This window comes from Branchiostoma floridae, chromosome 14 (assembly GCF_000003815.2).
Source record: "Branchiostoma floridae strain S238N-H82 chromosome 14, Bfl_VNyyK, whole genome shotgun sequence".
NCBI classification, from domain to species: Eukaryota; Metazoa; Chordata; class Leptocardii; order Amphioxiformes; family Branchiostomatidae; genus Branchiostoma; species Branchiostoma floridae.
In genome coordinates, this window is record NC_049992.1 from 19,817,341 (window position 1) to 19,832,172 (window position 14,832).

At 42.3% G+C, this 14,832-nt stretch overlaps 1 protein-coding gene and 2 long non-coding RNA genes across 7 annotated transcripts in view; 1 reads left to right on the forward strand and 2 right to left on the reverse strand.

The window, feature by feature from the left end:
- Nucleotides 1-4,526, reverse strand: part of LOC118430488 (lysosomal amino acid transporter 1 homolog) — a 29,538-nt gene extending 25,012 nt beyond the window's left edge. For all 5 annotated transcript variants that reach the window (XM_035841390.1, XM_035841394.1, XM_035841391.1 and 2 more), the window contains exon 1: nucleotides 4,123-4,526. In XM_035841390.1, coding sequence (XP_035697283.1) covers nucleotides 4,123-4,256 — 134 coding nt within the window. In that variant the 5' untranslated portion in view covers nucleotides 4,257-4,526. The remainder of the gene's footprint in view (nucleotides 1-4,122) is intronic.
- A 4,832-nt stretch (nucleotides 4,527-9,358) lies between these two features.
- Nucleotides 9,359-11,377, reverse strand: LOC118430501. The gene is made up of 4 exons (XR_004832864.1): nucleotides 11,243-11,377; nucleotides 10,723-10,853; nucleotides 10,368-10,595; nucleotides 9,359-10,014 (listed from the first exon to the last, which is right to left on the reverse strand). It is a non-coding gene; the product is annotated as an uncharacterized LOC118430501 (long non-coding RNA).
- A 25-nt stretch (nucleotides 11,378-11,402) lies between these two features.
- Nucleotides 11,403-13,190, forward strand: LOC118430503. Its single transcript, XR_004832866.1, has 2 exons — nucleotides 11,403-12,126; nucleotides 13,076-13,190. It is a non-coding gene; the product is annotated as an uncharacterized LOC118430503 (long non-coding RNA).
- Nucleotides 13,191-14,832: the final 1,642 nt, after the last annotated feature.

Here is a 14,832-nt window from a genome sequence, read left to right on the forward strand (position 1 = left end):
GAAGGGCACTTCACACATATATTGGGACCGCGTGGCGCAGCGGTAGCATTTGTGTCTCATGATCGAGAGGTTGCGGGTTCGAATCTGACTGCGTGTCACCGATCTTGTGCTCTTGGGAAAGGCATTTTACACGGCTTTCCTTACTATACTCAGGTGAAAATGAGTACCTAGCTTCGGCTAGGGCCGTCCCTCGGATAGGACGTTAAATGGAGGTCCTGTGTAAAATCCTAATAAAATAAAATAAAATATTGGCTTAAGGTGTAAGTGAGTACCATACCTTGCTTTGGCATTTCACACTCTGTAAAAATATTGATTCCTTGAACATTGGATTAGTTATTGTATACATCATGTATACTATAATTTGTACCTTATAATAGTATAATTACAATATGATGTTGAAAACACCCGATCCATAATTTCAGTTTAACATTTGTTGCACTGTATTTTGTAGGATCAATAAATCTCAAATCTAAAAAAAAAAAGAGAATCCCTACAAGTACAGTCAAACCTGTCTATAGCGGCCACTCAAGGGACTGGAGAAATTTGACCACTATAGACAGGTGGCCACTATAGGGAAAATGTTGATCAATTGACCATGAGCAAGCTACACATGATTTCAGTTCCCACTAATCTTTCTCACCAAGTAACATTGTCTCGATCGGTAAATTCACCGACAAAGACTTGCACTTTAATGCTCAAGGCATGCATACCCTCTGCTACCGCAAAAATGACCCTGTCAGGAACTCCAAATCCTCACAAACTACAATTTCAAACTCGGTGCAGGGTGACATAAGGCTGCAGTATGGTTGCAATAGACAGTGTTTCTGTATCAACGGGACCTGAAATCGTGTGGCGGTGGCCGCGTTGGACAGGTGGCCGCTAAGCCTATTTCTTAAACATTACAAATCCAAGGGAACGACAAAAAGTGGCCACTATGGCCAGATGCCTGCTATGCAAAGGTGGCCGCTAATACAGGTTTGACTGTACCTATAGAAGCTATTTTTTCAGTACCTCAATCAGAAACACATCTGTTACATTACTTTTTCTAAGCCTTACAGTTCACACAGGTGCCACTCTTAGATTTACACTGCATGGCTAATCAACCAATCAAATGCTTGGGTAACAGGTGAACAAGTGTGTAGCTCACCTGAGAAATATGATACAGTAACTCTTAATGTTGTGGTGTTCTGTTATTCACCTTTGAATTGTTTCAAAAATTCTTGTTAAATGCATTCTGCCTAGACTTATTACCCTTGCTAGTGTTTCAAGCTCGAAATCAAAATCATCGCAAACACTCCATTTTCTCCCAACCAGGAAATCAAATCCTTCACATAAACACCCACATTCCTTCACAGTCATACACTCCAAGGTAACTGAGCTACGCTTGGACCTGCATGACTGACCTGATATAACTTATAAGACATATTTTGTCCCCTACAGCACACGACTCTGGAATAGTCTTCCCAGGGAAGTAAAGGAAGCCACATCTTAATTTTTTTTTTTACAAAGTTCAAAAAGAAGTGCAGAGATCACATTCTGTCTTCCCGTCAACACCAGAAGTTTCGCAGACTTGGAAATCGCCAGAGCAACATCCTTGCTACCACACACAGTACCAGACTACATCTTGGCTGGTGTCAGCTCAACTCTACGTTGGCTAAGTTCAACATCACAACCCGGAGCTGTGCTTGTGGTGCTACGTCCGAGACGGTTGCACACTTTCTACTTCACTGTCCTCTGCACACGGCTGCACGGCAAACCCTAGCTTCTTCAGTGCTCCACCTTGTCGGCCAGTCTCTCTCAACCGGAGTCCTCCTTAATGGTTCTCCAGGTCAAAACTCTGCTACAAACCAAAAACTCTCAGACGCTCTGCATTCATTTTTAACATCAACAAACCGATTTACAGCACCTTCCATCTGCTCCTCATAGCCTACGTAGCCTATGTGGCCTATTATGTACATATGTGTAATTTAGATTTGTTTGTTTGTTGTATCTTTGTGGGTCAGCCGTCATCAGCTTGTATAGCCTGCCTAGGCTGGCCCAGTGTAATGATTTGTTGTCATTTTCAATAAATATAAGACATATTGTTTGACTTTTACTCCAACAGAATAAAAATAGAATACAACACTGTGTGCATATTCCGTATCAGCCGAGGTACCAGCCCGACCGCAGGTAGGATTGATCGAAGGCGGGAGAGTGATCCGACTCGCGGGAGGGCTGGGACCAAGGGTGATGTGGAAGAGACCGTGTTGTATTTTATTCTATGTCATACCTGTGACGCAAAAACGTTCGATACGGGTGTTCCGGACCGTGCCGTACGCTTCCGTATCGCACAGGCTCCATTCGAATAAATCTAACTGTTTCGAGCGAGCCGAATTGGCAATTCGAATACCTGATTCAGATGTTGGAACATTGCTGTTGCAACACTTATTGTTCGAGGGCACCATTTGTTCAACCTCTGGCGCATTTCGCATCAAAACATGGGTTTTCTCAGGTGGGTATGACATAAATAGAATACAACACGGTGTATTCCGCATCACCCTGGGTCCCAGCCCTCCCGCGGGTCGTGCTGATACCTTGGGTGATACGGAATACACCGTGTTGTATTCTATATTTGTTTGACTTTTACTCCAACAGAATGAATATAGAATACAACACGGTGTATTCCGTATCAGCCAAGGTATCAGCACGACCGCGGGTAGGATTGACCGAAGGCGGGAGGGTGATCCGACCCGCGGGAGGGCTGGGACTGAGGGTGATACGGAATACACCGTGTTGTATTTTATTTATGTCATACCCACCTGAAAAAACACATGTTTCTGTGCGATTAATGCACCAGGAGTTGAGAAAATTTGGTAAGAACAAAAACTGTTAGTGTTACAAATAAGTAACAATTCCAACGTCCAAATTGCTATTTATCAAACGGTCCAGAAAACCGGTATCAAACATTGATAACGGCCAAGTTATGACATTAATACTAATACCAACTATAGAAGGTAGGGGTATGTATATAGGAGTCTTAGGAAACTAACAAGGGGGCCGTACAAGTACAAAATAATAGGGGACTGACAATTTTTCTTATACTTGTAAATAAAAAAAAACTGTGATATATTACGGCAGTGTGGCACGTTGGTACACCCGATCCCTCGATCTCGGAAGTTAAGCAATGCGCGGTCCGGACAGTGCTTGGATGGGGGACCAACCAAGGACGTCCGGATTGCTGTAGCCTCACGAAGCTTTCCACGAAAACGTCTTCCGGGAGGGACGTAAAACGGGGGTCCCGTGCTCGAGGAGGTGCCACGACGACGTTAAACAGCCTCATTACCCATACTTTGGGTACCTACTGGCTGCAAAATACACCCGATATTATAATACATAATGATATGTTGTGGTACTGAGTTGTATGACAGTAATTCTTTCACAGTCCTGTTATGATAAGTTTTGAAATACAAACTAAGTCCTGACAAGGATGTTTTTGTTTATGTTACAATCTGTATGTAGGAAAGGCATCAAAGTTCACATATGAAACCAGATCAATATTTTAAACTTAACGTTGATTTCTGTATTGTTAACGATTATTCTCTGAAATTGGAATTTAAAAGCTACATATTAATCAAAAAGTTACAAATTCATTAGACTTTAAAATCTATGGAGGGAAAAAGAGATGAATTGTAGAATTGTAGCATATATTTCAAGCGGACATGAACAAAATAGATAAAGCAGGTGCATAAATATATGCACACAGGTGTTCTAAAAAGTGAAAGTGAACACCTGTTCATAACAATTGAAAGGTAAAATGATATCCTCACTGAGTACCTTACTATGTACTACTGCATGTAAACAATACTGAGGTCGGCTGTTATAATGTGGGTTAAAACGTAAACAAACATGCCTGAAAAAAGGTCAACAACAACAACACCATAGAAAAGTGAAAGTAATACCCAACAACAACAAATAATGGACAATCAATCAAGAAAATTCCAACCTAAAGTGATTAAACTAAGTTAAACTAATTAAGTTAAGATAGTGTGTAAACTACAAATTATGAGAAGTTAAAAGTTCAGCATTGCCCAGTATTACGTAGATGTAGATGAAAAAATTATGGTGGGAGGGGGGCGTACTTACATGATATGGACGACAAACCAAGCAAAGATGGCGCAAACTCCCAGAGCGTACCCGCTCGCTTGTTGCCGATAAAAAACACATCCAGCGAAAGCCTGGACAACCCAAGGGGTCACAAAGCTACAGTTACTCTCCATTCCTTTCCTTGGACACAATATCAGGTCCCGACGATCCGAACAAAAAAAGTTCCGAGAAGTTGTGAATTTTCTTCGTGAAATGTCTTCGGTGCCGGCTAACTCGAAATCGCCAGCTACTTCTGCATCTCAATTAACTCAGGCTGACGCTGAAGACATTCCTAAAGTCGTGTCGTCGAAGAAGTCTTAAGATTTTCCTCCGCCGGCGAAGAAAGAACGATTTTTTCGAGCCCGGCACTGCCCAAACTGCCGGTTACAATCTGCCATGTTGGAAGTTTGGCAACAAGTCGCGAAGGGCGCCAGTGCGCATGAGCGGATCAATAAGGTACACGTGCACAGCCAAGCGTAGCGCTCTACTCTACGTGAAAACAAACAAAGGAAGAATTGATAAACAAACAATTGTTTTCCAATTAATTAAGTGTGTTGAAACAGTCTGGGTTTGGATTAAGGATTAAGAGCACAAGGGCTAGGGGGCGTGGTCGGGTAGTGTAGGTGACCTCAAATGACACCATGGAGTCGTATGGTCTAGTTAGTCGCATACCATGGTCCGTTTCGTTCCGGACAAAATCGTCACAAAGTGAGTCTTAAATATAACCTCGGCTTCCTATCATCGACGGTCAAACAAGCACCAGACTGTTGAAAGGCATCTTCTCATGCATAAGACGTTACCCATGTTGTCTTAATGGCCAGGGCCTGTACAGGGCAGACACTAGAAATTGTAACGTACAATCTAAGGGAATCTGCATGCCTGCACTTCGGGTGCAGGTTGAAAATCACCTGCATCAGACAAATTTTACCTGCACCACTCCAAACCTAGGAAGTATGGATCATACTAAAAATCGTTCAGGAACCATTGCTATTTCTTCCTTTTATACTTTATAGGTAGTAGCAGTCAATACAGCTTATAACAACCCACATACACCTACATTATAGGACATTTATGTATAGAAACCAGTACATGTGGACCAGTGCAGGTTAGGTGCAGCAGCAATTTTACCTGCAGTAACCTGCATATACAGGTGGTATTTCGAGCCCTCACCTTTGAGCCCGGTTTCTGCTGTATTTCAGGACTCAACAAGAGCTCGGAGACCTCATACCTCCATGAAATATTCCGAATATGCAAATGACTTGCACATCTGCATGATGCATGTCTGGTTATGTGCACAGGTCACAATGTTAAAAATCCAATCATTCACTACTTGTACTTAGAATAATCATGACATTTTCACATTAAATATGGAAATTATGGAGTTATTTGCATAATTGACACTGGTACTTTTAGAAACCTGATGACGCGCAGCTCGCTGCTGTACCGTAGGAAAACGCCAGGTAAACCATTTTCAAACTAGGCATGCCTTACGACAACCGCTACACACCTACAAAAATCAAAAAGTTCCATCCACAATTTCTCGACTTATATGTTGTTGACCTACATACAGACCCAAGTCGACAAAAACATACTCTATCGCCATTGGCGAAGAGAATAATAAATAATATGAATCAATAACATGAATAAAGAAGCCGGCCAGCCAATCCATTTGTGACTTCAGGCAAGCCGTCTCATTGATGACAGGAATGCCAAAAGCATTCTGAGAATTTCACATCCATATTCCCATTATAAGGAGCCAACTCCATCTTCCAATACTTGAATGTGCTTGTAGGAAAGTGCTAGGATTTTCCCCGGTTCAAAACACTCAGCATCCGTCTTGATGTTGCGGACGTAGCGGCGACGGTCGTAAGTAACACCGCTTGAGGGTAGACCAGTCATATGGCCGCCGCCTCCTCTTTTTTATTTTTATTTATTCATCTTTAGGGTAGTCCCTTCAGTTAACGTAGTAACTGATTTCTCAGGGAGCCCTATATACATGTTCGTACATGTTCGCACAACGACGGGTTATACCGCCCCTTACGGGGTGACACATCCGTCCGGGGTGATGATGTAGATCACCATGAGGCTGATACGAGACAGAGGTCATGGAGGCCTCCATCAGGGTGATTTGAAGTGAATCACCAACTTCCGACAGAAGGATTTGCACCAACGCACACCGCACCATCGCACGTGTGGGGGTTCTTTAACGTGCATGGGGTATGGCTCTCCCCATACACGGGACCTCCATTTAACGTCCTATCCGAGGGACGACTCATTTTTTACTTGAGTAAAGTGAGGAAAGTCGTGTAAAGTGCCTTTCCCAAGGGCACAAGACCGGCAACACGGTGGGCGGATTCGAACCGGCGACCTCTCGGTCACGGGCCGAATACACTACCACTGTACGCGGCCCCACTCCTCTCTTTGATAGGAATGCCGGTAGCGTTCTGAGGATTTCAGATCTGAACTTACCGCAGCCTCGGTGTACCATTTCCTGTCATGAAAATAAATCCAGAAGACTTTTAACCAAGCTGAAAAAAATCCGCCCATTAGTTTTATAGTGACAAGTGTAAGCTCGGGCCAAGGAGACAAATTCTATAGCCATGCTAGCGGTGGCAGTGATTAATCGCCATGTTTTGAAAGTCAAGGACAGAGAGAGTGTTATGATACTGTGAATTTCAAGATATATGTATTGCTACTACGTGAAAATGCAGCGGACGAAAGTTCTTCAATTACTGTGTTTATATCTATATAGTGTGGTAAAAGTGTTGCACTTTGAAATAAGCGTGGCAATAAAAACTATTGCCATGGCGACGGTTTTATTGTTTATAAGTATCAATGATTGTTGTTGTAAGTGTGTTGTATTTGTGTTCTATCATTTCGCCTGGCTGTATGTATAAAGATTGTTTTATGGATGTTTCTAGAGCATTGCTGTTAACAAGAAAGGTGATCTCTTGTGACGAGTGACCTATCATAAATGTTTTTCATTGATTATACAACTGGGTTCAATTCCAGCTCTGAGTGCTTTGGCCAGAATGCATCAATTCTGTGGTATAAATGGAGGATGAGGGGTAACAAGCAGTATCCACTACAGGAACTCGCAGTTCTTTAAAACAAAACGTTCTCAACATAAGACAACAGTTGATCACCTGGAATGTTGGATAGGGCAATGAATAATTTTACCAAGACTTTAAGAAAAGCTAATATAAACCAGGGGGCCCAAAATTGACCTTGACCTTCGTCTTCCCAACATCTACCCACATACCAAATATCATCTTAATCCATCCAGAGCTTCTTGAGTTATGCCCCCACCAAGATCCGGACACACAGACAGATACACAGACAGACAGACACACACACAGACACACCCAAAACTATATTTCTATTTTCATGGAGATAAATACTTACCAAGTCTACCAGAATGTACTGGAAATGTTAAGATTGAAGGGAAGGGGTACAATTATGAATTGCCTTTTCACATGGGGTTAAGGATCTGGGGAAAATGAGACCATCCATTAACAAGGGGTTAAGGGTCTGGTAAGGGAGGGACCAGCCATTTGATATGCATGGGGTATACGCGACGTTAAAGATCTATGAACGGGGACCATCCATTTCACAAGGGATTGAGGATATGGAATGAGGGCCATCCATTTCACGTGGGGTTAAAGTTTCTTGGAAAGGGTATGGGGAAGGAGGGACCAACCATTTCACGTGGGGTTAAGGGTCTGGGGAAAGGAACCCAACCTTTTCATATTGGGAGGTAGGACTATCCATTTTACGTCTAGTTGAGGGTGTGGGGAGGGTGAAACAATCCATTCCTTTCAATTATAGTGTAGAATAAACACTACACATTTGATTTCAAACTGTTTATTTGATAGCAATTATTGACAAAATAGATATATGCAAACATATGTGTGCAAATCTAAAAAAAAACACAATGAATTGAGAAAAATACACAAGCACTATATAAAACTTCTCGGTTGAGCTAAGACGGCCCAGGCACGCTCGATTTGTGTCCGAGTTCGGGCGCGTGTTCCCTTGTCCAGCCGAATTCGAACACGTTTTCCATGATGTTCCATTTCGTAATTCGAACCGAACGCGCGTTCGAATCTGTGGTTATTTGCGACTTTTCAATGTAAACAGGCACCGTAAGGACCTTTTATCCTTGGTGGGTGTCTGTGCGGTCAAGTTATGACATTTACGGCTTAAGTCCCAGCTCAAAATAACAGTATCGATCTTCATAGTACTCAAGTTTTACTTATTATCCCTTTGTTATCAAAATTGTCCGCGGCTATTTTGTTTAATCATTTTATGTTTTTGACTATGGTGCATTTTCAATGAAAAATTGAAAAAAAATGGTCGTTTCTGATGTTTTCGGCCCAAAAAAACAATATAATCCTAATTTAAAACAAAATAGCCGCGGATAAAAATGATAAGTTTAAGGTTGGCTTTCATCCTTTAGAATATCATAATTTAAAGTCTTGTTTCCAGCTGGGACTAGACTCATGAAATAAACAACACTTTTTTTAACCAAAATGTTTATTTCTAACCCAAAATCCGGCATGTAGAAAAACAAAATCACAAGTATTCAATGTGTTTAAAATAGTACTAAAACTGTGTGAAGTTTCATCGTAGTGCGACCGAGCAATCAAAAGTTACGATCGATGTATAGAATACTACTTTATTCCAGGCCATGGGCCGTCTTAAGCCAACAGAGTTTAAAAATTGAACTGAAATCTTAACATCTCCCATACATAGATTAACAATTACCCTTACTCTAGGACACGGTGGCCAACAGAGCCAAAATCAGATCAGTAAATGTAACATTGTCATTACATGGTATAGAGGTAGCTTGGCGCCTTTGTACTTGACGAAGAATACAAAGTTATTTTGTTGTCTAAGGCTTAGGCAGAGCTGATTATTAGTGTTCGACAAAAAGATGTTGCATCAGTATGTTATTGTGTGTTTGGAAGGGTTAGTTTGTTAGTGTGTGTGCGTGTCTGTGTCTTTGTGTTAGTATCAGCGTCAGCCTAAGCCTTGGGTAGGGATTTTTCCAAATGACTGATTTAAAAGGCTACAAACAACCTATACCCATCAATAAACGGGCAATATTAATCGATCTACTGAATTACAATAATACAATTGAAATGCATTTTTAACACAAAGGCTAAGTGACAAGAAAAGACAGTCACCCTGTACTGGAATGGCATGATATGATATATTCAAAACAAAGACTACTTACAAAATACGCATGTCTGTACAGCTCAGTATCTCCAAACCTCTTTGCAATACGAGACCAACATGAAGCTTGACTCAAAAATATGGGAATAGGCAAGCTTAACTACATGAATCTAACATCTTGATATACATAATGCACACTTGGCATTCTGTCTGCAATGATTCGGTTTCTGTGACTGTGTCGACACCAAAAAGTATAGTGTGTCTAAAGGACTAAACTACTAATATCAAATAGGCTCTTCAACCACCTGTCTTCATTTCTGGCCTGTGTCGTTCTCTTGGTTCGGGACCCAAGATAACGACACGAGGCAGATTATGTAATGGTCTAGGTCCCCGACAACCACTGACCACGACATAAAACAGATATGACACCAGATGGTGAACCAGGAAAGTTCCTGATTTCTAAAAAACAGAATTTAGAGTAACACTAAAAACAATGCCGACCATCGACACAGCCACAGAAACCAAACCAGTCACACATTGGGCCTGTATAACACAGAAACGGACTGAAGCCCTGTGTGCAAAAGGAGCCTTGGAGAGACTGAATGACTCCTTGGCTTGGTGATGAACTGGATGTTGCCACGAAGCACCGTCAGTGATGGTAGCACCTGAAGCCTCCATTCCCAGCTCCTTCGCCCTTAGCAAGTCCAGGCATTTCTGCCAAATCGGTAGAACAAACATATATGCATCAGCAACCTCACACAAACTGTTCAACCAGTCATAATTTTGATTATAGAAATAAAACTCTCCAAAGCACTGTTCGGGTCCAGACATAGAAACTGTAAGGTTAAATTTACCAGCACAAAGGAAAAAGACTGCTGTCCTACAATTAAGAAAGGCTACTTTCACAAAATACAGTACAACACAATTAGAACGTTTCGGATAGTCCTACAATTGTTACTACTGTCGGTTTATATAGACTGACAATACTGCGCAAACAAGATACAATGCTACAAACATGCCTAGCTATAGGCCGATTGCCTAATTTTACACAACACACTGTGCCATACCTTGTCATATGTCCGTGAAAGACTGATGTCCATCAGGTCTTGTAGAGATGATTGACATACGGACTGTCCTCTAAACATCCAGTTATGAAATGTCTTCTCAAGAAGCTGATGAAGACGACTTTCAACGAATCCAACTATGGGAAGTGGCACCAAGACGGCTTCCGCCAGGACCACTGTCTCCTTGGATGCCTGGCACCTCCTTTGCCCACATTTTCCCGGCAGGCCTTGCTGTGAAATCGGCAATAGAAACAGACATGCATGAACTGCCTCACTACCGCTGCAACAAACACAAATGGTTCAACGCCGGCTGTCCATTGGCGAGTATACGAACTGGACACACAATGCAGTACAATACCTTGTCTATGTCTCGGAAAGACTCGTGCCTTGGTGATGCACCGGACGTTGTCACGAATCACTTTCTGTAACGGTGACGCTTTACACGTCCATTATCCAACTCCGTTCCTTGCTTTCCACGTTCAGTCATTTCTAACAAATCGGTAGAAGAAACAGACAGATGCATCAGCTGCCGTACCACCGCTGCCACAAACACAAAAGGATAAAGGCCTGTCCAATGGCAAGTACCTAGAAACTGGACACCCCAAACCTCTATACAGACTATCTGATATTCAGGTGAAGAATGCGTATGCCAAACTTTTCCATGATCCACCTCACAAACATTCCAACCATAATACAAATGTATTCATATGCGTCATTCAAGCATTGATTAAAGCACTGAGCATTAATTGTTCGGGTACAAACATTGAAAATGAAACTATAAACTTAAACTTGCCAACACAAATGAATTGTTATTCATTGGCAAAGAACGTTGTCCTAGCTATAATCAAAAACTGCTTTCACACAATACGATACGATACCTTGTCATATGTGTGGGAAGACTGCGAATCGTTCACGTTCGGCACCTTCCTTCGCCAACCCTAGCCACCCTTTCCGCGTCCAGACATTCCTTCTTACGGTACGATGATCCTCAGTATAAAAGACGAGACAAAAATTGAACTTCACCAAGAAATATGGTACAGACTATACCTAATACTTAAAGTAAGCTTAGCTATGTGAATGAGGCATGACAGGAAGTTAACTTGATTTGTGATTGTAATTTCAGTTCTTGGTTTAACATAGAAATAGCGGGAATAATCATGATCTCTTGAATGATTGAAAGTGCAAGAGTGCGCTTTGCTGAAATTCCAAGTAATGCTGCCGTTTGTTTTGGTTACAATTTTGAGAGTAATGGCTTCAGTCTGCTTCTGCCTTATACAAGCCCATTGAATAGCTGATTCGGTTTCTGTAACTGTGTCGACGCCGAGAAGTCTAGTGCTATTGATATTAAATAGGCTCTTCAGCCACCTGTTTTCCTTTCTGTCCTGTGTCGTTCTCTTGGTTCGGGACCCAAGATAACGACACAAGGCAGATTATGTAATGGTCTAGGTTCCCGACAACCACTGACCACGACATAAAACAGAAATGACAACAGATGGTGAATCAGGGAAGTCCCTGTTTAAAAAAGAAAAAAACAGAATTTACAGTAACTGGCCGAATACAATCCCGGCCATCGACACAGTCACAGAAACCAAATCAGCCACACACACCAGGCCTGTACAACACAGAAATGGGCTGAAAACCTGAGTGCAAAAGGAGCTTCCATTTACAAAATGTCCTGATATAAACCCCTACCTGCATCATCACTCGAGATGTCAACAAAACACACTCAAGCGCCTTACCATCAACCAAGAGATTTTTTAAAGTTAACCCTATTCAGACCGGGCTTTTTTGGTCATCCCTGGACCGGGGGGGGGCTTTTGAGGCCCTCCACTTTGAAGTCCTATAACTCTGAAACGACGTGCCGTAGGGCCACCAAATTTTTAGGACATGATATCGACATAATATCTGACAAGTATTTGACGTTTGACGTTACGTTGACGTAAGATGACGTAATTATGACGTCATCAATTTGATTATATTGGCCGGACCCATGAAAAAAGGGTATTCTCAGAAAACTTCAAGTTATTCTACAAAAATGTAACAACAAGTGCAGATAACGGAATGATAATGTTTATTACGACTTACGTTGCCAATAGCAACATCAATGACGTCAAAATGACGTCATAAAATGACGTCATGCACATCTAAGATACCAGTTGGGCTCCGCCATATTATATCCACCACCTTGAATTTTGAAAAATACTTTTTTTGCAACAAATAATCACAAAGGGCAATGGAAATAGACTCTATTCATTTATTTAGATGGTTTTTGATGAAAAAATACCAGGTAGTTACAAATTTTCAGGGATAATTAGCTTGTTATTCTTGATCTGGCCATACGGTCCGCCATCTTGGATTTTGGGCTGATGACGTCATCAAATTAGCATAATTTATGCATATATAATTATGAAAGATATGCTAAATAATATAAGATTTTATTTATGTAACAAAATAGCAGTTATATAGCAAATAAATGTGAAAAATACATTGTTAGAACCAAAAATAGTGATTTTTGGCAAAACAGCCTGTCAACAAACGGTTACCATGGCAACACGAAAAAATGGAAAATTTGTCAAACTTCGTGAAATTGTTGCCAACAATATTTTAGGAAAACTCACCAAATTTGGTGGCTCTAGCGTAAGCCGTTCTGGCGTTATAGGATATCGAAGTTGGCGCGGGCCTCAAAAGCCCCCCCCCCCCGGTCTGAATAGGGTTAAAGTAACCTCACAAATTATTTACTTCCTATCATGCCGATGACAAGTTAGTCCCAGCCCATCTCTGCAATATGTTTCCATTTCACACCCCATAAGACAAATAACAACTTAACTTAGTTTCAGGTCCTCTGGTTGATCCGGGCTCGATGATACCAATAAGATCCTGGAAGCAACAAAGCGAAATTATTATAATTAGGTCGAGACAGCCTTCTTGTTTTGTTGTAATTCATCATCATCATCATCATCATCATAGGTACCCCCAGATGACCCCGCGTGGGGCAAAGTAGGGGGGGGGGCAAAGTAAGTTGAGGTCCCGGGTAAGGGCGGGCAGCCCTCCTGCCTGGCACGGAAGCACTCAACGGTGGAAGCAATTACTACAGCGCCAGGCAGGGAATGCCACTCCGGAATTGTTCTGGGAAAGTATGAGAATTTGTAGGTGTCAGTGCGGGCGAAAATTGGCTGGTACTTAAGATGTTCCACCGTCAAAGACAACCCTCTGGGTTCTCTCCGCAAGGGAGGCCCTAAGCCAAGACTGAAGAAGGCCAGAAATGCCATAGTGCTCGAGTTTGCTCAGCAGACGTTCGTGAGGCACGGTATCGAATGCGTTGCTAAAGTCAACCACCGCGGCATCGACCTGTTTGTTCTGGTCCATATTTTTGGCCAGGTCTTGGAGGGTAAGCACCAGCTGGCTCTCGCAGGACAGACCCTTTCTGAAGCCATGTTGCGCTAGGGACAGAATGCCATGAGTGTCTAGATGTTTCATCATGACTCATGTGGCTGTGCACGATGTGTTCGAGCACTTTACCACAGACAGAAGAGACCGCACAAATTGTTTACTTCCTATCATACCGACAAGTTAGTCCCAGACCATCTCTACAATATGTTTCCGTTTCACACCCCATAAGACACACAAGAACTTAACTTAGTTTCGGGTCCTCCGGCAGGGCTTTCACACGAGCACCGATCTCCTGGACGTCACCGTACAGCTAGCCGTGGAGATGGCATCGGACAACCTCTCACCGGGATAAGTCCCAACATGAACATTGCAGCTGCAGTTGATCCGTCTTGATGGCACCAATTAGATCCTGGAAGCAACAAAGCGAAATTATTGCAATTAGGTCGAGACAGTCTTCTTGCTTTGTTGGAATACGAGCGATCGCGATGATGTCACGCTCACGGTGACGCAGCGGTAGGCAAAAAGCAGGTGACTGTTTGGAAAAAGATTGATTTACATATTAACCGATAATTTGATCTGCTAATTCAAATATGAATTTTTAATCCAATCTACTGCCATTCTGGTAGGCGCCAGCCGTCGAATACCCCGGATGTAAACAACAACAGCGATCGGTCGTATTGATATAGCACAGTGAGGCCTTACATGTAAGCGCCGGTAGGTCCGTGTTTTTATGTCCTCCATCGTTCACAAAAGAATTCAACGTTAACGTTGCCGATTATTGGCATTACATTGGACTGTTGATAACTTGCTTAAAACACATAAATGCACTATGTGAAAAACGACCCTACTATCCTGTTGTCTTGGGTTAGACACGGCTTGAAGTACAAAGGATTCACAGCGGTCGTGCTGCCCTTTTGTAATGGGAGTTGCGAGGTATGTCTGTCACATCAGACGGCTGGCAGACGAACGACGCGACACTTTGGGGTTTTAGACAGGTAACCACAGGGGCTAGTCTATACACGATTGGTCTAGTCTAGAAAATCCGCCGGTGTTATTGGTCAAAGAAATGCTCTTGTAC